At 34.1% G+C, this 25,248-nt stretch overlaps 1 protein-coding gene across 6 annotated transcripts in view; it reads left to right on the top strand.

Annotated features, from left to right (window-relative positions):
* Positions 1-24,974, top strand: part of Wdr59 (WD repeat domain 59) — a 261,127-nt gene extending 236,153 nt beyond the window's left edge. For all 6 annotated transcript variants that reach the window (XM_090397480.1, XM_090397478.1, XM_090397477.1 and 3 more), the window contains 3 exons: positions 7,952-8,094; positions 21,033-21,140; positions 24,702-24,974. In XM_090397480.1, coding sequence (XP_090253606.1) covers positions 7,952-8,094; positions 21,033-21,140; positions 24,702-24,838 — 388 coding nt within the window. In that variant the 3' untranslated portion in view covers positions 24,839-24,974. The remainder of the gene's footprint in view (positions 1-7,951; positions 8,095-21,032; positions 21,141-24,701) is intronic.
* The last annotated feature ends 274 nt before the right edge of the window (positions 24,975-25,248 follow it).

Below are 25,248 nucleotides of genomic sequence, written 5' to 3'. Positions count from 1 at the left end.
AATAATTTCCATAATCCTTTTCCAGTCATTAACTCACTTGTAGTGTTAAGTAGTGCAAATTCTCTAGCCTTTAGCATGCCATGTAGGATTGATAAAATCTTTCTTGTGCTTCATATACTCGTATTAACCAGAACTGCAAAAATAAAGGTGCAAAAATTTTGTAGTGCTTCATATTTCACTCTGATGAGCCCTGCTCATCAGAGTGAAATATGAAGCACTATAAAATATTTGACAACCTTTCAGACACAGTATTTGCATGTTCCTGAGAGCTGCTGTATAGTTTGCCTAAAGTGAAAATGCATGCAAGTGTTGAATCTAAAGAATGCAGAATAGACAAAAAATATACCTTATATCTGTTAACACTAAAAAAATAAACAAAGCAAACCTGAATGTGAAATTCATGACATCATCTCCATACTAAGAGTGATGACTCCATTCAAGTGGTTAGCATATATGCTCTCCAACCAACAGGCTGCAGGTTTGAATCCTACTGTGGACATGGATGATTGTCTTTAGGTGGGGATGAATTTCATCACCTGGTATGAGACCACTGCTCTGTGTATTGGAGGTCTAAAGTGACTTGAAAAAAGTTGTTTGGTCTGTAGAGCAGGGTTTCCAGACTATGCACACACACACAAAGTAAAAAGAAAATCCATAGCTCACCCACAGTACAAATGTAGGTTTACAAAAAAACCTTTCATGGGTGAGAGCTACATAATATATATACACACACATATGACTCTACCTATAGCAAGGATCATTACAACTAACTCATCCACTATTACCACTTAGTGAAAAGTCCTGATTGATGACCCTGTAGCTGCAATGTTATGCTAATTATTATCTAGCAAGCAATCCACACATTGTTCCTGTGTTCCTATGAGCTCTCTGTAGTCAGAGTGGATATAGTAATGTCCTATTATAGCCCTTCTTAAGAGAGTTGAACTATTGGGATCATTGTATTCAAGATACCAAGTAATTTTATTTAAACTTGGTTTTTTTAATCCTATTTCCCAAATAATACCAAGTGAGCAAACAGGCAAGTAAGTCAAGTTTGCTCCTGCACGTAGTGCAAGTCTGAGGCAACTCATAGTAGTACCACTCCAGGCAACTAATGGTAGTGCAACTCGTGGTAAAGGTGGATTAAGTTTTGATCACTTTCCTTAGAATTTTTTCCTTAATGTAACGCACATCCCCTTGCGGAGATGTATGATGCTATACATTAAAGGCAATGGTCACTACCCATACCGGTTTCGACCTTTTTTGAGGTCTCATCAGTGGGAGCCAGACCTGACAATGCTAAGGTTGAAGTAATGCAGAGCTTATGAATTTTACCTAAACAAGTTGCCACAAGGTGCTTTGACGTTATTAAATAAAATCTCAGGATGAGAGATAGATGTAGAAAGCTTTTTAACTTGGGTATATTATATATTCAAGATACCAAGTAATTTTATTTAAACTTGGTTTTTTAATCCTATTTCCCAAGTGAGCAAACAGACAATTAAGTCAAGTTTGGGCCTCATCTCTGCAAGGGGATGTGCTTTACATGAAGTGAAAAATTCTAAGGAAAGTGATCAGATCTTAATCCACCTTTACCAGAGTTGCCTGGAGTGGCACTGCCATCAGTTTCCTCAGACTTGCACTACGTGCAGGTGCAAACTTGACTGACTTGTCTGTTTGCTTACTTGGGAAATAGGATTAAAAAAAACAAGTTTAAATAAAATTACTTGGTATCTTGAATACATAATATACCCAAGTTAAAAAACTTTTTACATCTATCTCTCATCCTGAGATTTTATTTAATAAAGTCAAATCACCTTGTGGCAACTTGTTTAGGTAAATATATGTTAAAGATACCAAGCTATTTTAAACTTGGTTTTAATCCATTTCCCAAGTAAGCAAACAGACAAGTAAGTCAAGTTTGCGCCTGCAATTAGTGCAAGTCTGGGTGACGTGCAAAGTAGTGCAACTCATGGTAAAGGTGGAATAAGCTCTGATCACTAATCTTAATATTTACCCTTAATGCAAAGCACATCTCCTTGAGGAGATGTATGATGCTATGCATTAAAGGCAAGGGGCCACTACCCAGACCAGTTTCGACCTTTATTGAGGTCAGTGAGAGCCAGGCTTAGAAATACCAAGGTTAAGTAATACAGAGCTTATAAGTATTTTACCAAAACAAGTTACCATAAGGTGCTTTGACCTTATTAAATAAAAATCTTAGGATGAGAGATAGATGTAGAAAGTTTTTTTACCTTGGGTATAATATATGTTAAAGATACCAAGCTATTTTAAACCTGGTTTTAATCCATTTCCCAAGTAAGCAAACAGACAAGTAAGTCAAGTTTGCACCTGCAATTAGTGCAAGTCTAGGTGACCTGCAAATATTAAGAATATGATCAGAGCTTATTCCACCTTTACCACGAGTTGCCTAAGACTTGCACTACTTTGCGGGTCACCCAGACATGCACTAATTGCAGGCGCAAACTTGACTTACTTGTCTGTTTGCTTACTTGGGAAATGGATTAAAACCAGGTTTAAAATAGCTTGGTATCTTTTAAACCTTTTAAAGGTACAAACTTAACTTGTCTGTTTGCTCACTTGGGAAATAGGATTAAAAAACGAAGTTTAAATAAAATTACTTGGTATCTTGAATACATAATATACCCAAGTTAAAAAACTTTCTATTGGGATGATTGTTTCAATCCTAACTAGGATCTTATTAGCCATCATGTCCCCACTGGTACCATAAGTTAATCTAGCAGCCTAAGTCCATTATTTATGTGAGAAGCAAACATATATCCAGACAGAATGTTGAGTGAGAATAAATTAATTATTAAAATACATATATTGTATGTGTGTGTGTCAACTCAGTAAAGTCAGAATGAACAGGAGTTTGATCCTTCACACTAAGCATTAGCAAAACAGGTGCTGTTTTGTATCTAGATTTTTATGCATGAATTCTAGTGCTATTTCCAGGCTTTTGAAACATTGATGGCAGTCATTTCTTTTAAACTATTTATAAAGATCTGCATGTTATTCTGAATATGTTTTATGGACTGAAAGTGTGATTTCTCTCGGGTAATTTTTGTAAAATTTTAGAATGAAAGAGGTGAGACGGGGGGGGGGGGGGGATCAGGTTCCGGTAATAGGACACTATTGTAAGACTGAATGCTTGTGTTAACACCAAAAAGCACTGTGTACAAGGAGATAGAACATCAAATTTAAGGTATATAGGCAAAAAAACTGTTGATAGACCTTCATGTAGTTTACATTCTCAGAAGATACCTATTCTTTAAACTATTAATTGGATAAGATTTTAACAAAAATTTGAGAAATTAAAGTAGCAATACATTGCAATCTGGTTGGTTTAGTGGATAACAATCCACTAAACCAACTTTTTTTTGAAAGCAGAGATGAAACAAATTTGAAAGCAGAGATGCTTTCAAACTTACAAGTTTGTGAATCTTTGTGACAGATGATTTTATTGCCTCGTGAGACTAATATTCTGCATCTGGAAGATTAAAGTGACTAAAAAAAAAAAAGAAATCTATTTGGTTATTAGAGCCAAGTCCCAAGCTCATCATTTAGTTAATACAGATCTCATCCCCAAAAGATTTATAAACCTGTTGTATGTTATTACCATCCATAAATCTTCCAGCAGCTAGACTTTCACAGACCACACCACTGGGATTCAAATCCTACAGCTTGTTTATAGGAGAGTAGGAACAATATTCATTCAGCCAACCAGTCTGACATGTCAGTGGAACTGCTTAGAGATTAATTGCTTATTTAATTTAAAATGAAAAATTTTTTTGTAGTTAATCTAATGATGAATTAAAATGACAAATGTTGGCATATGAACTGTTCACATCCATTTCACGTTGAAAATGAAATCTAATGGAGCTGTATTAAAAACAGTAAAGGCTTGTGTATGTTTAGTACCTAGCTCTGTCATATGGTGTTATGTGAAAACAAGAATAAAGTTGAATTGTTCCACTTTACTGAATTATGTATATAGAAGGATTGATTTTGAGTAAGTTTAGCTGGTATGTAGTTTAAGTAGTATAGTATTATATTAGGATTAGTGTCACTAATTCTTCTTTCCCTTGACATGAGTAGAAAACCTAAGGGGGGGGGAAATAGGGCATTTAATTATGAAGAAATAGAATTTGGATGGGAAATCTGATATTTGTCACTTTGGGATTATGATGGCCATATGAAGTGAAAAGAATTATTTGCAAATATTGGCTTATGTGCCATATTTGTGGGGTTACATGTGAACACTTCCCAAGAAAAAAGGAAATTCTGCAAAAATCTCCAAATAACTCCAGATGTTTTCTACATATGCCTAAATACTTATGCAGTTGTTTACAATTAACAGAAAATATTTAAATGTGATTGAAGGTTTTAGTTGTGTTTTACAATAATGAATAACATTTCAGACCTGTGTTTTGAAAATAATGTATCCGAATTTTATTACTTAGTTCAGAACAAGGGTATTTACAGCAGGATTCAGTACTAGTCAGTAGTTGGAGCCTCAGAGGCTGGAGAAGCTGGGTTGGCTGATGCTGAGTCTTGTGATTTGGCTTTCTTCTTGTTAGAGATGCTGTGTAGGTGTGCTGAGCGATCTTCTTCCAGAATAATGCAGTCTCATCGACATTCAAAATGTGTTCAGCTTTATATCCCTTCTTCTTGATGAACCTCTTGAGTTGAGCAATATAGGCCTTACAAGCCTCGTGATCAGCTGAGGCAGACTTGGCTGTAATCTTTACATTAAAAAGTGAATAATGCTCTTGAATTTCTGGAAAACCAGCCTTGCTGGCAATGAAAGTGGTTTCACAAGGCTACTGGTACAGGGATTTATTGCTTTAAGAACAAGGATATTAGCAGAAAATATATCAGCAGATATGTCAACTTTTGAAGGTAAAGCTATGTGTAATTGACATAAATCAGGTTATTTGGTTTATGCACTGTATAAACCAAAGGAGTATTTATAAAGGATCCTATACAAAATTGTTGCACACATGCATGTGATATGACTAGTGTCTCCCTTAAAAAAAAAAAAAGTACAAATAAAATAGTTGAATGAGGCAATTAGATAAGTAAAAGAAGTTGTTAAGAGGGGTTATGGATATAAGGTCAAATGCATGAGTTATTATGGAGATAACGATCAGATGTATGAGGAATATATAAAATGCTGGCTAGATACTTGACAAGCATGGTAAAGAAAGAAAACATAGTGTGAGAAGAGATTTAGCCAATCAAGCCAAAGCAAATCCACATGAATTCTTCTATAGGTGTGGTGAGGAAGAATAATTGCAAAAAAGCTAAGTTTGTTCATAATTGTCATTTATGATAAATTAAAATAGTTTCAGTTTGTGTACTTTGCATAATTTTTTTATTTAATGTTAATTAATGGTATTAAAAAACGTTTAAATGAAACTGATTTTTTCCTCCGTTAAGTTTTCTTATTCAAAAGTTAGTTGTTTCTCATATTGATTGATATGTGTGCTTTTAGAAAAGAGAAATTTTATACAAAATGTAGTTTTCCATACATAAAATTTTACATTTAAAATTTTTTACGACCAGAAATGCTGAAGTATGGTGGTATAAGAATCTTACAGTGGCTGCATTGCATGGTTCAGAAAGCCTGGACAGAGGGACGAATTCCCGATGATTGGAGTAGAGCTCTCATAGTACCCATACATAAAAAGGGAAATAAAACTGTATGTGAGAATTACAGAGGTATTTCCCTACTGAGTGTTCCTGGCAAGATCTATGCAAGTATACTTGAGAAACGGTTGAGAAGAATTGTGGAAGAAAAGCTTGGTGAAGAACAAGCTGGATTCAGGCCAAATAGAGGCTGTCAGGATCAGATCTTCACTTTACGACAAATAGTCGAGAAAGCATGGGAATATAACAAAGATCTGTATTTAAGTCTTGTCGATCTGGAAAAGGCATGTGACAAGGTGCCAACAGAGAAGCTATTCAATATGCTACAGTTATATGGTGTCCATGGGGCATTATATCAAGCAATACTTAGTCTTTATTTGAGTTGTAAGTCAGCAGTTAGAATTGAAGGAAGTACAGGAAGATGGTTTAATATTAAATCTGGTGTGAGACAAGGATGTACATTATCCCCTCTGTTATTCATAATCTATATGGATCACATTATGAAGGAAAGTGGTATTAAACATGATATCAAAATTGGAGATGTTAATGTCAGTTCTTTGCTTTATGCGGATGATGTTATACTTCTAAATAAATCCGCTACAAGTCTGCAAGCTTCTCTGACTAAATTGAATAGCTGTTGTAATAGATATGGTATGAAGGTCAGCAATAAAAAGACAAAGATAATGAAAATAGGCAGAATCATTGAAAATGTCAACTGTGTTGTGAATGGAGAACCTGTGGAACAAGTAAAACATTTCAGCTATTTAGGCACAATTTTTACTGAAGATGGTAAATTAAATATAGAAATAGACAACAGAATCAGCAAGGCTGGTATGGTGGGAAGTCAATTGAATAAATTTATATGGAATAAGAGAGAAATTAGTCAGAACACTAAATTAGCTGTATACAAGACAGTGTTCAAACCAGTTTTAACTTATGGATCTGAGAGCTGGGTCAGAAGTAAAACACTTGACCAAAGACTAGAGACCACAGATATGAGAGTCCTGAGAAAGATTATAGGCGTGAACAGATGGCATCAATGGCAGTATCATATTAAAAACGAGGATATTAGGAAAGAACTTGACATTGTCAGCATTCAGGAATGCGTTAGCAGAGCTAATCTTAGGTGGTATGGTCACTTAACAGAATGGGCGAGGAAAGATTAGCAAAACAAGTGTTCTCTGCCAAGTTGGCAGCAAAACGACCCAGAGGAAGACCAAGATATAGGTGGATTGATACGGTTCAAAGTGCTTTAGACGATAGAAATATAAGATCTGATAATGTTGGAATGTTGACAAGTAACAGAATGATTTGGAGGAAAATTGTAGATAGGAAATTAATAATGATGTAATTTTTTTCATGTAGTACTATCATATCCTGTACACCCCTTGAGGGTACATGGCAGGAATTTGATGATGATGATGATGAATTTTTTACAAGTTGTCAGTTTCTGACATTTGAATAAATGAATATGACTCATCCATCATGACATTTACTAACTTTTGTGGTTTTTCAAGAATCCTTATACTAAGGTTTCCATTATTAGCTGATAGTGCTCACCATTTACTGGCTATTCAGAACCTAAATTCTGTTATTCTGTTCTGAATAACAGAATTTAGGCCTTTCAGAAAATGAAGAGTTCTTTTTCTTCCAAGTCTTCAGAAATTAAAATGATTTGCAAACAGAAACTACATCATACTGTATTAACACTCTGTGGATGATTTATATAATGCTGACATACATTGTGGTACTGTCGGCAGCATACTTGTGCGTCTTGCAGAGATCCATGGATTTGTATCCTCTCAAGGATGTGTTTATGTAGGCCATTCCATCTCAAACATCAGACTTTCATCTGCATGCTTAAAATTTTCTTTCTGCAATTTCACATGAGAGCATATGCAGTTGACAGATACAAATGCCTTGCAGTCATAGTTTACATCTATATTATGCTGTTTTGGGTGGTCATATATCTGACCTCTAATGAAACAGAATGTGTCCATTCAAATATTGACAAGCCAGGTATAAATCCAAAGATGAAACACGCAATGAAATAGCCATCAGTTTCTTATGTTTCTTATTTTTTATGTATAAGCATGTGTGTGTGTGAGTATTATTGTTATTTTTTAATAAAAGACAAACTTGATTAGTTTATTTTTGATAAAGAAAATTTTATACTTTTTTATTAATATGCTAAATTATACCTGTAAAATATTTGGTATTGTCTTCTTGCGTTGAAATATAATTTATTTCAGAATATATAATTTAATTATTTCAGAATGCTAGATCCCAAGCTGACATATCAGTATGATCAATTTAAAAAAGTGTATGCAGAGATATTATACAGGTGGAATCTTCTGGAACAGAGAGCACGGGTATTGAAATATGTTTCTGCCATTCCAGAAAAACATAAGGGTGTTGGTGAGTGTTTTCTCATCTTATTTGTTATACAGTATTGTTACTCATATGCAGTAGTGCAGTTAATTGAATGGGAATTCCTTCTAATAACCTCTTTATTCAAAAATACATGGGAAGTAAAACTATAGAATGTATTTGCATCAACCTACATTACAAATAAAATTCACCACTGAAAATGAAATAGAACGAGCATGAAATAATTTTTTAATGTCCATTCCATTTTGAACAAAGCAGAGGAAAATGTCTGAAGATACTATTCTTTTCTAAACTCAATGCTGCCATTTTTTTTTTCACCTTCAACTTCATTTCCTAGATTGTACCAAAAATTGGTTCAATTCAAGATGATTAAAATTTTATTACTAGTTTTTATCAATAATTTACTTTGCAATTATTTCATAGGTTTTAATTGATCAGCCATTACCAGTTTGTCTTCTGAAGTAATTCTAACTCCTCTAAAACCAGTTGTACCCATGAAAGGTTTGAAAACATACAGTACAGTAGTGTTAAGATGAAAGGTGATAATGGATAAAAAATAACAGAACTTGTTGCTGTTACTTTTAAATAGATACAGCTCCATTTGGGAAAGAAAAAAAAAAGAGAAGAAATGCATATTCACATCTATGTGGGTGCATCCTAAGGTCCTAATTGGTCCTCTCTGAACCTGGTAATGTGATATTAAATGTGCTGAACACAATCTCCCAGAATTTTAGAAGATTGCACTGTTTCTCAGATTTGAATCTTCATCTGAATAATAGTTTTTCCCACTTTCAAAATCAGTGGCATGATTTTGAAATTATAACTGCAACCTCTGAGCAGCTGTATTGTAGATTCTAGGTGTAATTTTTATGCTTAGTGTTTATTTTTTTTTTTTAGGAACATTTAAAATAGCCCAATCCTACACTGTAGTTGTTCAGGGATTGTACATCATGTTAGTAACTAATCATTCAGATTTGATGTGGAAAAAATCCCTTCTTATACAGATTTAAATCTGAGAGACTGTTTTTGGTATTGTTGCCTCAAACTACCAAAAAGCATTATGATGAGATTTTTGATCTTATATTTAAGATTACCTAACCATGCCCATGAAGAGAGCATTAGATATAAAGATAAAAAATATTCTACAGTAGTTACTTTAAAAGATTATTAAATGAGAAAAGCAATAAACAGAACAGTAGTAGAATATACACACTCTGAAGTACATATCAATAATTTAGAGAGCCTGGGAAATAGTTAAGGAAGCCTGTGAGATTCTTATCAACCACCCTAATCTTAACAATAATGATGGTCTAAAAATCCCAAGCATATGGAAGGTACATAGTCTACCCACGGAACCTTTCTTCCTAAGAGTTAACTATTAATAATGATGGTCTAAAAATCCCAAGCATACAGAAGGTACATATTCTACCCACAGAACCTTTCTTCCTAAGAGTTAACTATAAACAGGACTGTAGATAATCCAGAATCTTAAATCTAATATAACAATTGTCATGTTAAATTTGGACATCATTGTTACTGTAAGAAAACTATCTGTATGAAAGAACTTTTCTCTGATGTTATCCTAAATAGAATATAGTTTTCATGTAGTTCCTAATTAATTAATTTTTTCTTTTTATTTAGCGTTTTTTTTCCCTATGCAGTATATATATATATTATATTTTCACTAGAGGTCATGCCAGTAGAATAGCCATGATCAAATCATTGTCTCTTTAGCATACTGTGTGAAATGTAACTCAACTTGTCTTTATATATTTGTGTATACTCCAGATGATGACCTTAATATGAAGGTCGAAATGTTGGAAAATTAAAATAGTTATTTATAACATGATTGTAAAGTCCATAATTTCTAAAATGAATGTTGATCACCATGTAATACTAAAAGAAAGTTCAACTTCCAAACGATTCAATTAGAGTTCTTGTGGTATCCATTTATCAAGAGAGAAACACAACAATATGAGAATTTGTGTGTGTGTGTGTGTGCGCGCGTGCGCACACACACATGCAAAAAAATTTCTACAATCAGATTTCTGAAAGCAAACCATATTAGAGGCTAAGGAAACTTGTGAAAGAGAAACTTGAGGAAGAACAATATGGGTTCAGGGTAAATAGGACTTGGTAGAATCACATTTTCACTCTATGAAATGAAGTTGAGAAATCATGGGAATATAATAAGGATCTATGTTTAGGTTTTGCAGGTCTGGAAAGGGCATACAACAAGGTGACTGGAGAAAAACTATTCAAAACACTATAATTATATACATTAAACCAGACATTATATAGAGCAATAGTAACTTGTAAGTCAGTATTGAATGTTGTGCAGGAAGATGGTTTTATGTAAAATCAAGTGTAACATGAGGATGCACACTATCCCTACTGTTGTTTATCTTCTGTATGGATCACATTATGGAGTGGCATTAAACCTGACGTCACAATTGGAGATATTCAACTTGGCTGTTTAAGAATTATAAACACATTAACACAAGAATATTTTAATATTTGCCAAATATTTCAGTCTGAAACTAACAGACTATTCTCAGTGGCTTGATAGGAACAGTTTAATACAAACTGTTACATTGCTAAGCATTAAAGAGAGGTAAATTTCATCAGAGTGATGAATAAATTATAGGTATTCATTCTTAATTTCATATAATAATCTTAATTTATAAATTCATTTAAAGATAACATTAGACTAATGTAAGAATTAAAGGTCTCAATTAAAAAAAAAAAAACTTTTAGTGTGTTATCCGGATTAAACTTTCCCTTATTTTTGACAAGGGAAAGTTAGGGCGTTGAAGTAAGGCCTCAGCACTCTGTTTGAATAGGCATTCGAATTTATAGCCACATCTGTGTAGAAGGCGAGTCTTGGACCAGAGAATGTTTTAGCTTGTCTCTATCCTGTGCTGTGCCAATCCAGACTCATCGGATTTGTTGTGAAGAATGTATGATTGATGTTCTTGTATTCTTTTTTCTATAGAGCATCCTGTTTGTGCAAAGTATGACAGATTGCAGTTACAAGGAACTTGATATACACCAGGTAGAGACACAGTTGAACATTTATCTTTAGAAGAGGGGAAATAGGTAGATATTTTGTTAATAGGGATGTTAAATCATATTTCTTCAGAATTCTTGAAATTGGTTTTGAAATCCCGGAAATATATGCAATTGGAACTCGATGTATTGATTCTTTGTTGTTCTGGATTGGATTGTAGGAATCGAACAGAAGTTGTATAGTTTTTTGGAGAAGCCATTTAATTTCATGTGATGTTTGATAGTTGAAAGTTCTTTCTGTAATTCATGGGGAGTTGAGCAATTAGTTCTAGCTCATCGAATTAAACATTTTATGATTCCTGTTTTTGATAAGGTTGATGGGCAGATTGTTTGAGAATGTCACGTCCAGTAAAAGTGAGTTTTCTGTAAACTGTTGTTGTCAGAATACCTGAAGGTGAGCAGATGAGGAGGATGTCTAGTGAGCAGATGAGGAGAATAACTTCATTCTCCTCATCTGCTCATTCAATCTCCATGGTAAACTTAATACGAGGATGTAAGGAATTGATTTTAGCTAAAAAGAAAGGTAAGGAATCTCTGTTGTGAGGCCACACTGAAAAGATGTCGTCTATATATCTAACCCATAAGGATGGTTGAAGGAATATAGATGAAAACAGGACGTCTTCTAGATGTTCCAAATAAAAGTTGGCTAAACCACGTGAAGTCCACTTTCACCTACTTTAGCCAACTTTTATTTGGTTTATCCACTTGGTTGTAGAATTTGTTTTGACACAAGAAATATCCAGAGTGCATCACGAAATCGAATAATTTTAACGATATCTTGTGAAAAGATGTCAGCAAGTAATTGTAAAGTCTCTTTGAGAGGTACATTAGTATATAGAGCTTCTACATCAAAGCTCACCAGAAGATCAATAGGTTGTAATGAAAAATGTTTTAATTTATTTAAGAAATCCAAAGTTTTTCAAAAAAGAGCGTGATTTTTCCTATATGTGATTTCAATAATTTCGCTAAATATTTGGCTATGCAATAAGTAGGTGAATTAATACAGTCAACTATAGGACGGAGAGGAATGTCCATCTTGTGAATTTTTGGTAGACCATAAAATCTAGGAGATCTTGCAAAATGTGTTTTTAATCTTTCTATCGTGTCTGCATCTAAACTTATTTCCTCATCTAGAAGGAATTTAATTTCTTTAGTTGCCTGTTGGTGGGTTCGTGATCAAGTTCTTGGTATATTGACTGATCCCAAAGTAAAAGAGAAATTTTTTTTCTGTAGTTTGAAGAATACATAATTACTGTCGCTTTTCCTTTGTCTGCTTTGGTGATAACAAAGTGACTGTTGCTTCTTAAGGAATGTAGCACTTTCTTTTCAGAAGAAGATATGTTGGAAGGAGGAAGCTTGGCTTTAAGTAGCATAGAAGCAACTTCTAGGCGGAGAGAATTAGCTTTTTCACTGGAGAGATGACTAAGGTTCCGTTCAATGTTAACCAGGAAATCTAAATAAGGAATTTTTTTAGGGACTATAGCAAAATCATGTCCTTTTGAGAGGAAGTGTTTCACTACTTGTTAAAGGGTGACCGGACACATTGATGACACAATTATCTGAAATATGGAAAGGCTTGATTTGTCTAGAAACAAGGGCATCAAATTTGCAGTTTAGATGTTGATTCTGTTTTTTATACGAACGTTGTATAGAGCGTTTAGCCACATTAAGAACTATGTCAGAAAGTTGTGGGCTAAGTTTGTGGAGATAAAGTTCCAGAGATCAGCAACTTGACGAATGTTAATAGCAAGATCATGTTTAGCTGCTCTGAGTTGATTACAGATTAAAGCTAAGCTGGTGTTCCTGTTTTTTTTTTGTTTTTTTTTTGAGCTTCAGGAGATTTGATGGTTTCTTTTATCTTAGTGAAGTGAGGAATAATCTGATTATTGCGGTATTTCTTAAGAAAAATGACCCTTGCTCATAACTTATCTTGTATTACAGATGGTTTACCTATTTTACCGAATTTTTTTGTATAAAGTTTTCCCCGTGTAGGAATAGAATTCTATTCTTGAGAGACACATGTGACATTAAATTAAGAATTATAAACACATTAACACAAGAATATTTTAATGTTTACCAAATGTTTCAGTCTGAAACTAACAGACTATCCTCAGTGGCTTTGATAGGAACAGTTTTTACAAGGTGGAATACAAACAATTGATCATTCAAAAGTAGAACGAGCTGTGTGATGCTACATTGCTAAGCATTAAAGAGAGGTAAATTTCATCAGAGTGATGAATAAATTATAGGTATTAATTCACAATTTCATATAACAAGATATCGTAAAATTATTTGCTTTCGTGATGCACTCTGGATATTTCTTGTGTCAAAAGAAATTCTACAACCAAGTGGAATGAACTACGATGGGAAGTCCACTTCACCTGCTTTAGCCAACTTTTATTTGGAACATCTAGAAGACTTCCTGTTTTCATCTATATTCCCTCAACCATCCTTATGGGTTAGATATATAGACAACATCTTTTCATGTGGCCTCACAACAGAGATTCCTGAACTTCCTCTTTAGCCAAAATCAATTCCTTACATCCTTGTATTAAGTTTACCATGGAAATTGAAAAAAGGTCATCCTTTTTTTCAATCATCCTCCTCATCTGCTCACCTTCAGGTATTCTGACAACAACAGTTTACAGAAAACCCACTTTTACTGGACGTGACATTCTCAAACAATCTGCCCATCAACCTTATCAAAAGCAGGAATCATAAAATGTTTAATTCAACAAGCTAGAACTAATTGCTCAACTCCCCATGAAAGAACTTTCAGCTATCAAACATCACATGAAATTAAATGGCTTCTCCAAAAAAACTACACGCCTGTTCAATTTCCGCGATTTCAGAACCAATTTCAAGAATTCTGAAGAAATATGATTTAACAGCCACTTATCACCCTATTAACAAAATATCCACCTATTTTCCCTCTTCTAAACGCTCAACTATGTCTCTACCTGGTGTATATCAAGTTCCTTGTAACTACAATCTGTCATACTTTGGACAAACAGGACGCTCAATAGAAAGAAGAATACAAGAACATCAATCATACATTCTTCACAACAAATCCGATAAGTCTGGATTGGCACAGCACAGGATAGAGACAAGCTACAACTTTCTCTGGTCCAAGACTCGCCTTCTACACAGATGTGGCTATAAATTCGAATGCCTATTCAAACAGAGTGCTGAGGGCTTACTTCAATGCTCTAACTTAAATCGAAATGACTGTATATACTTGTCAAAAATATGGGAAACTTTAATCCGGATAACACATTAAGGTTTTTTTTTTTTTTTAATCGAGACCTTTAATTCTTACATTAGTCTAATGTTATCTTTAAATGAATTTATAAATTAAGATTATTATATGAAATTGTGAATTAATACGTGTAATTTATTCATCACTCTGATGAAATTTACCTCTCTTTAACTTAGCAATGTAACATCACGCGGCTCGTTCTACTTTTGAATGATCGATTGTTTGTATTCCACCTTGTAAAAACTGTTCCTATCAAGCTACTGAGAATAGTCAGTTTCAGACTGAAATATTTGGCAAACATTAAAATATTCTTGTGTTAACTTGTTTATAATTCTTAATTTGTCACAAGTGTCTCTCAAGAATAGAACTTGGCTGTTTACGTTATGTATATGATGTTATATTCTAATAAATCAGTATACATTATCAGAATTAACTAAATTCAATAACTTCTATAACAAATTTAGCTTGAGAATCAGCTGTTTAAAAAAAAAAACTATGAAAATAGGCAGAATCATGGGAAATATTATTTCCCATGATTCTGCCTATAGCATCTTAAATGTAGAGAACCTATACAAAAAGTGAAATATTTCAGCCATTAAACACGTTTTAGTGAAGATTGAAAATTAAATTTGGAAACAGACAATAGAATAAAGTGCTTTAGGATCAAAGCTGTATAACTGAGAAGAGACCTCCACATAGCCTTTAAAGGAATGTGGAGAACCAACCAGGGCTTCTGACCTAATGTCCAATCCTCACCTTCTCGTGGTGCACCCTGTTGGGTATCTACTTGGATACTGAACGAACGAGGATGGGCTGGCAATTTGGGATTTAGCCGACCAAATTGTATTCTTATTGGTTAAACCAGAATAAAAAATGATGGTACAACACGACAGAATTTCATGCCGGCTGGGGCGTCGCCCGGTTAAACAAGGCCCCCGTTGTTTTCGCCAGGGAACCAGGGCGAACAGCGAAAAGTCAGCTACTGGAACAAATCTGAAAACACACCCCAACTCAACATCACCAGAGTTAAAGATCGGTACTATCAACATAAGAAGCCTGAATGGCAAAGAAATGGAGCTATCTGAGGAATTAGATAAGTACCAGATCAACATAATAGGAGTGACTGAAACAAAAAAGACAAAAACTGGTGAGATCTTTCTGAGCAATAAATACAAAGTGTTATATTCAAGCAATGACGATCAAGGAAAAGAAGGAGTAGCCATAGTATTCAACACAAAATACGAGGCTAATCATCTTGAATGGCAGTCAGTCTCAAGTAGAGCAATGTGGGCAAATATGAGAATGGGGAACTGGACAATGAGACTTATTTGTGCCTATGGTCCCACAGAAGGTTCTACTAAGGTAGAAGTGGAGGAATTTTTTTGAGGCTTTAGAAAAAGCAACTGACACAATGAAAAAGTAAAAGTTGGTCCTTGTTGGGGATCTAAATAGCAGAGTAGGAAATGATTGAGAAACATACAAAAATATTTTGGGAAAATTTGGAGAAAAGAGCAAAGCTAATAATAATGGCAAATATCTGTTGGATTTCTGCTCAGGACATGGACTAGTTATTACTAACACCATGTTCCAACATAAAAATGTGCACAAATTCACATGGAGAGAAGAGGCAAGGAATAAGAAAAGTCTCATTGACTATGTTATTGTTGATAGTGATGTTTTCTCTCTGGTGCAGGACACCAGAGTGTATAAAGGATTTGAAATTGGAAGCGATCACTATTTAGTCTTGAGCAGGATAAAATTGAATTTCATATTGAAAAGAATAACATGTAAGAAAGTTTTAAAGCGAATAAAAGTTGAGCAGCTCTCAGATGTGAACTGTAGACTAAAATACACAAAGATTATTGAAGAAAAAATGAAAGAGTTTGAGAACAGGAATCAAACCTTTGAGATTCAGTGGCAAACTCTGAAGAAAACATTGATTGATTCTGCCAGAGAGGCATGTGGTGAGGTTGTCTGCAAGGATAAAAAAATCAGAACTCCCTGGTGGACACAGCAAGCTAAAGAGGCAGTGAAGGAAAAGAAGAAAGCATATCAAAAGTTCCTATCAAATAAGTCAGCTTGTGCTCTTAGAGAATACAGAGACAAATGCAAGAATGCTAAACACTGTGTAAAACTAGCTAAACAAAAGTCATGGGAGGACTTTGGCAAGAACATTGAAAATAAATATCAAGAAGGTGGTAAGATATTCTGGAGGTTGTTGAAGAAGCTTAGGAATGGAGGAAAGAGTGCTGTAAAAGGAGTTAGAGATGATAAAGGTGACATGAAAACGGGAGAAAAAGATATCCTTGAAGTATAGAGTAATTACTTTGAAAAACTGCTAAATGAAACAAGCAGTGATGACAGCACAGTGGTAAAAAAACACTGAGCAGGCATGCAGTCAGGAATACATATCCATACTTGAAGCAGAAAAAGCCATCAAAGGTTTGAAATGTGGAAAGGCAGCAGGAGTAGATGATATTCGACCAGAAATGCTGAAGTATGGTGGTATAAAAGTCTTACAGTGGCTGCACTGCATAGTTCAGAAAGCCTGGACAGAGGGACGAATTCTCAATGATTGGAGTAGAGCTCTCATAGTACCCATATATAAAAAGGGAAATAAAACTGAATGTGAGAATTACAGAGGTATTTCCCTACTGAGTGTTCCTGGCAAGATCTATGCAAGTATACTTGAGAAACAGTTGAGAAGAATTGTGGAAGAAAAGCTTGGTGAAGAACAAGCTGGATTCAGGCCAAATAGAGGCTGTCAAGATCAGATCTTCACTTTACGACAAATAGTTGAGAAAGCATGGGAATATAACAAAGATCTGTATTTAAGTTTTGTCGATTTGGAAAAGGCATATGACAAGGTGCCAAGAGAGAAGCTATTCAATATGCTACAGTTATATGGTGTCCATGGGGCATTATATCAAGCAATACTTAGTCTTTATTTGAGTTGTAAGTCAGCAGTTAGAATTGAAAAACTAAATTGAATAAGATCTGGTGTGAGACAAGGATGTATATTATCCCCTCTGTTATTCATTATCTATATGGATCACATTATGAAGGAAAGTGGTATTAAACATGATATCAAAATTGGAGATGTTAATATCAGCTCTTTGCTTTATGCGGATGATGTTATACGTCTAAATAAATCCGCTACAAGTCTGCAAGATTCTCTGACTAAATTGAATAGCTGTTGTAATAGATATGGTATGAAGGTCAGCAATAAAAAGACAAAGACAATGAAAATAGGCAGAATCATTGAAAATGTCAACTGTGTTATGAATGGAGAACCTGTGGAACAAGTGAAACATTTCAGCTACTTAGGCGCGATTTTTACTGAAGATGGTAAATTAAATATAGAAATAGACAACAGAATCAGTAAAGCTGGTATGGTAGGATGTCAATTGAATAAATTCATATGGAATAAGAAAGAAATTAGTAGGAACACTAAATTAGCTGTATACAAGACAGTGTTCAAACCAATTTTAACTTATGGATCTGAGAGCTGGGTCAGAAGTAAAACACTTGACCAAAGACTAGAGACCGCAGATATGAGAGTCCTGAGAAAGATTATAGGTGTGAACAGATGACATCAATGGCAATATCATATTAAAAACGAGGATATTAGGAAAGAACTTGACATTGTCAACATCCAGGAATGCGTTAGCAGAGCTAATCTCAGGTGGTTTGGTCACTTAAACAGAATGGGCGAAGAAAGATTAGCAAAACAAGTGTTCTCTATGAGGTTGGCAGCAAAATGACCCAGAGGAAGACCAAGATATAGGTGGATTGGTACAAAGTGCCTTAGACAATAGAAATATAAGATCTGATAATGTTGGAGTCTTGACAAGTAACAGACTGATTTGGAGGAAAATTGTAGATAGGAAGTTAGTAATGATGTAAATTTTTTCATGTAGTACTATCATATCCTGTACACCCCTTGAGGGTACATGGCAGGAATTTAATGATGATGATGATGAGTATGGTAAGGAAGTTAAATAATTTTTTTTATGGAATAAGAGATGTTAACCTGGCGTTAGTAAAGTTGGTTGTCAAACCCAAAGATTGTAAATTGACTATAACTTTTTAACAACGCGTAGCAATGAGTCGTGCCTCAGTATAGCTTTCCCTCCCGTTACCCACTACTCGACGCCATAAATGACAAGCTGTTGCACACAAGCAAGTTTAGTGTGCTGGGGTCCACCAGACCCCACCTTACGAAAAGTGTGACTGTATTTACTTCCGAAACGTAAGTTGTTTTCATGTATATTCTACTAAAATACTATTGTTACTGATGTGTCTTCTATATTTTTACATAACTATAAGCAAATATGTTTTCGTAAATATTTAATGGGTATTTTGAGAATAATTTTTTTTACCTGATGAGTTATGAGCAGGAAGAACAGAGGTTAAGTCAACTTATATTTGATGCTTTGACAGACGAGGAGCCATTTAGCGGAGATGATGATAGTGATCAACAGAGGAAGCCTTTTAATTGGTGAAGGATAAATTATTTGGGTGGGTCTGTGGGACCCCACCTTACCACTTTTGTCACATTTTCCCACTTCATCAGCATGGTTACCACAACATATTAACTAGTAGTATACAAAACCGCGTTCAGATAATTTTTAACCTATGGATCTGAGAAAAATTAGGGGAGTGAATTGATGGCATCAATAATAGAATCACATTTAAAATGAAGATATAAGGAAGAACTTAACATTGTTAGCAATCAAGAATGTGTGCGCATTCTTGGTCAATTAAACCTTGGGTCTTGGAGCAGGTTCCCAGTGTTCATAGGTCCCATGCTACCAAGCATGTCTCAAGGTTGCATATAGGAGAATGGCCTCTGGACACATTGGTCAGCTGCAAATGAAAAGGGGAAATCTGTAACTAAGCACTCTTGGACAATGGAATGGCATCCATCAGCAGGAAGTGATGAGATATCCAGTGGCATGGCTATCTCTACAAAAATGGCACATATTTCCAATGACGGGGATGCAACATGGTGAGATGTATCTGCGATTAAATAAGTTAAAGCCAGTAAATGTTGGGGCAGCAGCATTCATCCTGTTCAGCAGATCATCCATAAGTAACAATAGTATGAGGATACCACAGTAGGCAAATAACCATAAAGAATGAGAAATAGCTAGCACACCAAACCTCTTTAGAAGGCTACTGCTGTACAAGGAAGGCATTGAATATTACTTTGTTCTGTTTTTCCCCCTAGTAAGTTAGCAGCATGAATGAAAGTTCTATGAGATAATAAAGCACACAATGACTCAATACTTGTGCATGGCAGATGAAGGAACAAGTCTTCCCGTGTCATAAATCAGTGAAATCCTTGCACATTCATTAAAAATAGCCATATTAGGAATTGGTGAGATGAGATGGAGTGGAACTGGAGAGTTTTGGAGTGGCAACTACAGAATCATTTATTTAAGTGATGAAACAACAAAAACTGCAATAGTCCTCAATAAGCAGTGGGGAAAAAGAGTAATCAGTTTAATAAAATATATAGCAGCAGATTGATAATGATAAAACTTGAAGCAAAACCGACAAATGTAATAATACAATCCTGGATGCTAACCATTGACCATAATGATGATGAGGGTGAAAGAATATATGCAGATATTGAGAATTTGATAAAAATTGCTAAAAAGATTTTTATCAAATTTTTTTGATAAAATCTTTGAATGCCATCATTGGAGAAGGTTAAAGAGGTGGGAAAATATGGACTTGGATGCCGAATTGAAAGAGGAGACAGGCTTCTCAAGTTCTACGATGATTTAATCTGATAATTACCAATGCCTGGTTTGAGGTATAAAAAAGAAGGTATACTTGGAAAATGCAAGGATGTATATAGGAAGGTATGAAATAAATTACATTATGACAAATAGATTTAAAAATTGAGTAAAATCATGTAAAAGTTACCTTGGAGTTTTCACAGACAATGACCACAATTTGGTTTATTGAAATGCCAAGAAAAACTATTCTTGAAGTGACTTCCCATGCAAACTTTGTTTGCCTACACTTGGCATTTTTTGGCATGTTTAATTTATAGTATAACCAAGTGAAAAATCTTTCAACATCTTTGTGTCTAATGCTGTCACATTTTATAGAAATTCTACACTGTTAGTGTAGAAAACTAAGAACAAAAGACAGTTAAATTTGGACTTATCATTTTTATTTTTTTTTTAAAATTTAATTTACAAAGTCATATATTATCATACTTGCTATATGGCTGAAACCAGCCATATAAAAATTATAATACTCCATTCTGTATTATTATTAGTAGTATGACAGTTAAATGACTTAAAATAATTAGTATTGCTAGCACTTTGTCTTCAGTTGCTGAGCCTTTCTTAAGTTAATTTAATCAGAATGTAATCACAAGGACACACAATGCAGATATGAGTAAGAGCACAAAATATTCATTTTGTGAATGATGCCGTTCTTATAGTATAAAACAAGTGTAGGACTACTCTTAACTGTTTTAATGAATAAATATGAAATTATGAACCATTAATTTAATAAAATTTTAAGTCATGCTGAGTAGTTTATGCATATTTAAAATTTTTATATATACCTAAGATATAGAGAAATTTTCATGGTAACATTTCTTTGATTGTAGAGTTTGTAACAGAATGTCAACATTGTCACCAAGATGTACGAGGAGCCCAGTGTGTAACATGCAAGAGCTATAGCTTGAGGTGTGTAATATGTCATATAGCTGTGAAAGGTAAGATTGAAAAAGATTATTCTTATTAATTGAAAATTCTTATTTAAAATTTATCTGACATTGCTAAAATGAAAAGTTTATTACCTAATTTTTATTTAAACTATTTATTTTACAAGGTGGTTTTGGAACACTTTTGCTCTCTTATCACATTTCAAGAATATTATAAGTTTTCACACTTTATATGAACTAAAGATGAGAATTTGAGGCAAATATAGATAAGTTTAAATTAGGATAATCAGTCTTCATATCCTTTTGGCCTAAAATGCTAAATTTTCGATCTTTAAAAATTTTAATTTTTGTTTCACAGAGTTCACTATGATATGACTGTTACTGATACTCTCGTGCTTCTTTTGCTAATGCAGTTATTATTAAGAGATGTCCAGGTAGTCAGGAACTCATCGAGACGGCCACATATCACCCACCAGCTATCATACATTTACTTGAATTCATTCATACTACCTGTGGTTTCCACCTCTAAAAACTTGAGTTCTCACCCCCCCCCCCCCATTCTTGACTGCATTAATTTTCATCTTCCATGGATATCCTCTTGTCCTCTCCCTCACCCTCCATAAAATGAAAAATTTCATCTACTGTTATCCTGTACTGACCCTTTCAGATGATTGTACTCAGTCATATCACCCCTGTCTGCAGTCCACAAATTCTCAATCCATTCTTCATAATCCTGATACCATCTTCAACATGCTCCTTTATATTCTCTCCACTGTATCAACATCACCACGGAAACCAGACCTACACTCAAGTATTCCAAGCGTGGTCATATCGAGGCCTTGTAAAGAGGCAAAACGACTTTCTTATCCTTTCATATCAAGACTTGTTTCTGCATTGCAGTTATCCTCTTCACAATCTTTGCTATATGGCCATTGAACTTCAACTTTCTACTAAAACTCCAAGATCCCTAGATTGGTCAGTTCTTCTAACATAATCTCGCTAATATAATGCACCATTGGATATCTCATTACAAATCTATAACTTTGAACTGACAGACTTTTGCACATACCCACAGTTTCAGCCTATTCAGATCACTCAATCAGTTAACACCTTTTATTCTTTTATAGGGAGTAGACGAGGCTGTTTCGGCCCTATCTAACTCTCTTGTTCTCCAGTCTCCTGTTCAAATCATTCTTCATTTATCATATTCCTGATTACCCTACTTATCTTTGCATCCTTAGAAAATAGCCGCATGTCTTCTATCGAATCCTTTCCTTTGTCATTAATGTAAAGATTGAGTAACAGTGGACCAAGGACTAATTCCTGTTGTACACCACTGGTCACCTTAAACCATGCAGATCTCTTTCTCCACACACCATTTTTTGATATCAGTTAGTCAGCCATCCTCTTATCCATGCTAAAAGTTTATAATCCAATTCCATATTCTCCAATTTATGCGACAGTCTTTCATGCTGTATCCTGTTAACAGCCTTAGCAAAGTCCAAAAGTATCATTGTATATCCATTCCCTTATCTAACTCAATAGTAATATTATTATATAATGCATCTTATGCTGTATCTTTACTCTTGGCTTCCATTAGTGTTTAATAATAAAAGAATGATTATTTTTATAAGCAGTTATAATAAAAATTCCACAGCTTTTGAACATATATACTTTGAAAAATAGTGAAAAAAAAATTTTGAGCAAGTGGGGTTGAGATGAGAAGTGCTAGTTATAAAATCTTTTCTCCATTTTGAACCAAAAAAGAATCATCAGAAGATTATGCCTAAGAAGTGTTTTTCAATTGGGAGAGGGGGGGGGGATGAGTTAGTTCTTTAAGAACATTATGAAATCATGCGTGTTCCTTCAGGAAAGGATCCTGATAATGTGATCCTAATCGTCAGTTATACATTTGTTGTTATCCCATGTCCTCTGGGTAGTCATTTAACTAACAGTCAAATGATGAGATCTAGAGATATCAGAAAGATTTTTAAGTTTCTTCTGATTATGTTTTCCCAAATGTCTGTTCTTTGCTAACAGAAACTGATTTTTGGACATTATATTTGGCAAGTATTCCCTTTGCATGAGGATGACATCTAAATGATCCTGTATGCCCCTGAGGGTACACGTCAGGAATTTGACGATGAGCACATATTTGTTATTTAAATGTGTTGCTGTATTCCTTTTGGATTTGAATAAGGGGGCACTCATATTAGCATTAATTTATGGTGAATTGTCAATATGTCAACAATAATAAACTGGCAGAAAAAAAAAATTAAAGTATTTTTTTTTACTCACCAGTTTACTATTAATAACTGGAAATTTAAAAATGCCACTTCCTTTCAATATCTTGGAACATTGATAACAAAATTAATATGAAAATACAAGCTGGAATACATGCCTCCAAGTAGATCTTATCATTCATTGCATCACTTATTATCTTCCAAAATTTTCTGAGTTAAAACAGAAATATACAAGACAGTCCTCAGACTTGTTTTATATACAGCAGAAACCCGGAACTTAACAGACCAAGATGCAAAAGCCTTTGCAGATCTTTGAAAATAAAATCCTTAGAAAAGTTTTTGGACTTATAAGAGATAGCATAACAGGTGAATGGAGAAGAAGACTTAATAACTATACAAACTCTCTAGACACCACTGCTAACTGACAAAATCAGACCTTGCAGACTGAGATGGCTTAGACATGGGGTAAGGATGGGTGAGAGGAGAATGGTCAAAGAAGAATTCAAGATGAGGCCTGGTTGAAAGCGATTTAGAGGAAGACTGCTGCATTGTTGGGAAGATAACATTCAAAAAGCCTTAGCTGGGATGAGATTCTGGACTGAAAGAGCTCAAGACAGAAAAAACTTGGTACTTGAACCTTAATGGTTCAATAAGCTAGAAGAACACTTTTTTTTCCTGTTATTTTTACAATGGTTTGTCACATATGTTGTATAAACCATATATTTATATTTATGATATTTATGTTCTGACTTTCTGAAAAAAGTGATATTAATATTTGCTTCTATACTTGCAAAATGCAAAATACATCTTCAGAACAATGTTAGCTAATATTAAAAAAAAGAGCCAAAAGTTTCACTATATTATTGTTTAACTCACACTATGATATGTTTTGTGATGTACTAGTGAAACATAATGCACACAGCTTGGCATATAAACGCATTAACAAACATGTCAGTGATTTACTGTCTAAAGTTCAAATCCTGAATGTAACTAGAGATAGATTTTTTGAAATGAAGGATAATAGCAGGGGAATAGAACCCATTAATAATCAAGCCAAGTCATATATACTTAACATGTAATATTAAATGTTTCTCTTAAACATTTTGTATAATGTACTATTATTTTTAATCTGTGGATTTAAATAAATAAATAAATTTAAATATTTAAATTTAAATAAAAAAAATCATAGACACAACTATGAAGATCTGATGTTCTTCAAGACATATTTTGGTACTTTGCTTATATTTATTTGGAATATGCCAATAGAGCTAATTAATCATCAGTTTGTCTTTTGTTATTTTGTAAAAAAAAACTATATATATATAACTGGTTTTTATAGTATAATACAGTAAATAATTTTCTTTTTAAGGCTGTTCGAGCTTTTGTTTGGCATGTGGTCATGGAGGTCACACATACCACATGGAACGATGGTTTCAGGAAATGGAAATCTGTCCTGCTGGATGTGGTTGTAAATGTTTAAGTGAGAGCAACATTTTTGGATCCTGAAATAAAGAAAATAAAATTTCTTATGGACATTAGCACCTGTAAAATAACATTACACCAAAACCACTATTTTAGTTCTTGGTCATTGTAAAAATGTAAATTAAAATTTAATAAAAAGATATTTTAATTACTAATTAAGTGTTCCATTAAAAGTTATTACACTTCTGAACATGTTTGCTTCCTCCATGTTTAGCATAGCAAAGAACCCACAGAAGTTGAGGGGAAAGGGCTATAAGAAGTTTTGAAAAATTGTATAAATCAATAAATGTCCTGTCTATAAATTGAAATCCACTTTTTTTTTGGAATGATGTAAAAATGCATGTATCATATTTCAAAAATATAGGTTTAGATTCTATAGAATCTATTAGCCTAAGGTGCTATGGAATAGTACCATAATTTTTGGGGGGGGCGCC

This window comes from Typopeltis vanoorti, chromosome 9, assembly GCF_054136105.1.
Source record: "Typopeltis vanoorti isolate ZY-2024b chromosome 9, IOZ_Tvanoo_1.0, whole genome shotgun sequence".
Taxonomy (NCBI): Eukaryota; Metazoa; Arthropoda; class Arachnida; order Uropygi; family Thelyphonidae; genus Typopeltis; species Typopeltis vanoorti.
The sequence above is the reverse complement of the archived record's forward strand: the minus strand, read 5'-3'. Positions and strand labels throughout refer to the sequence as shown.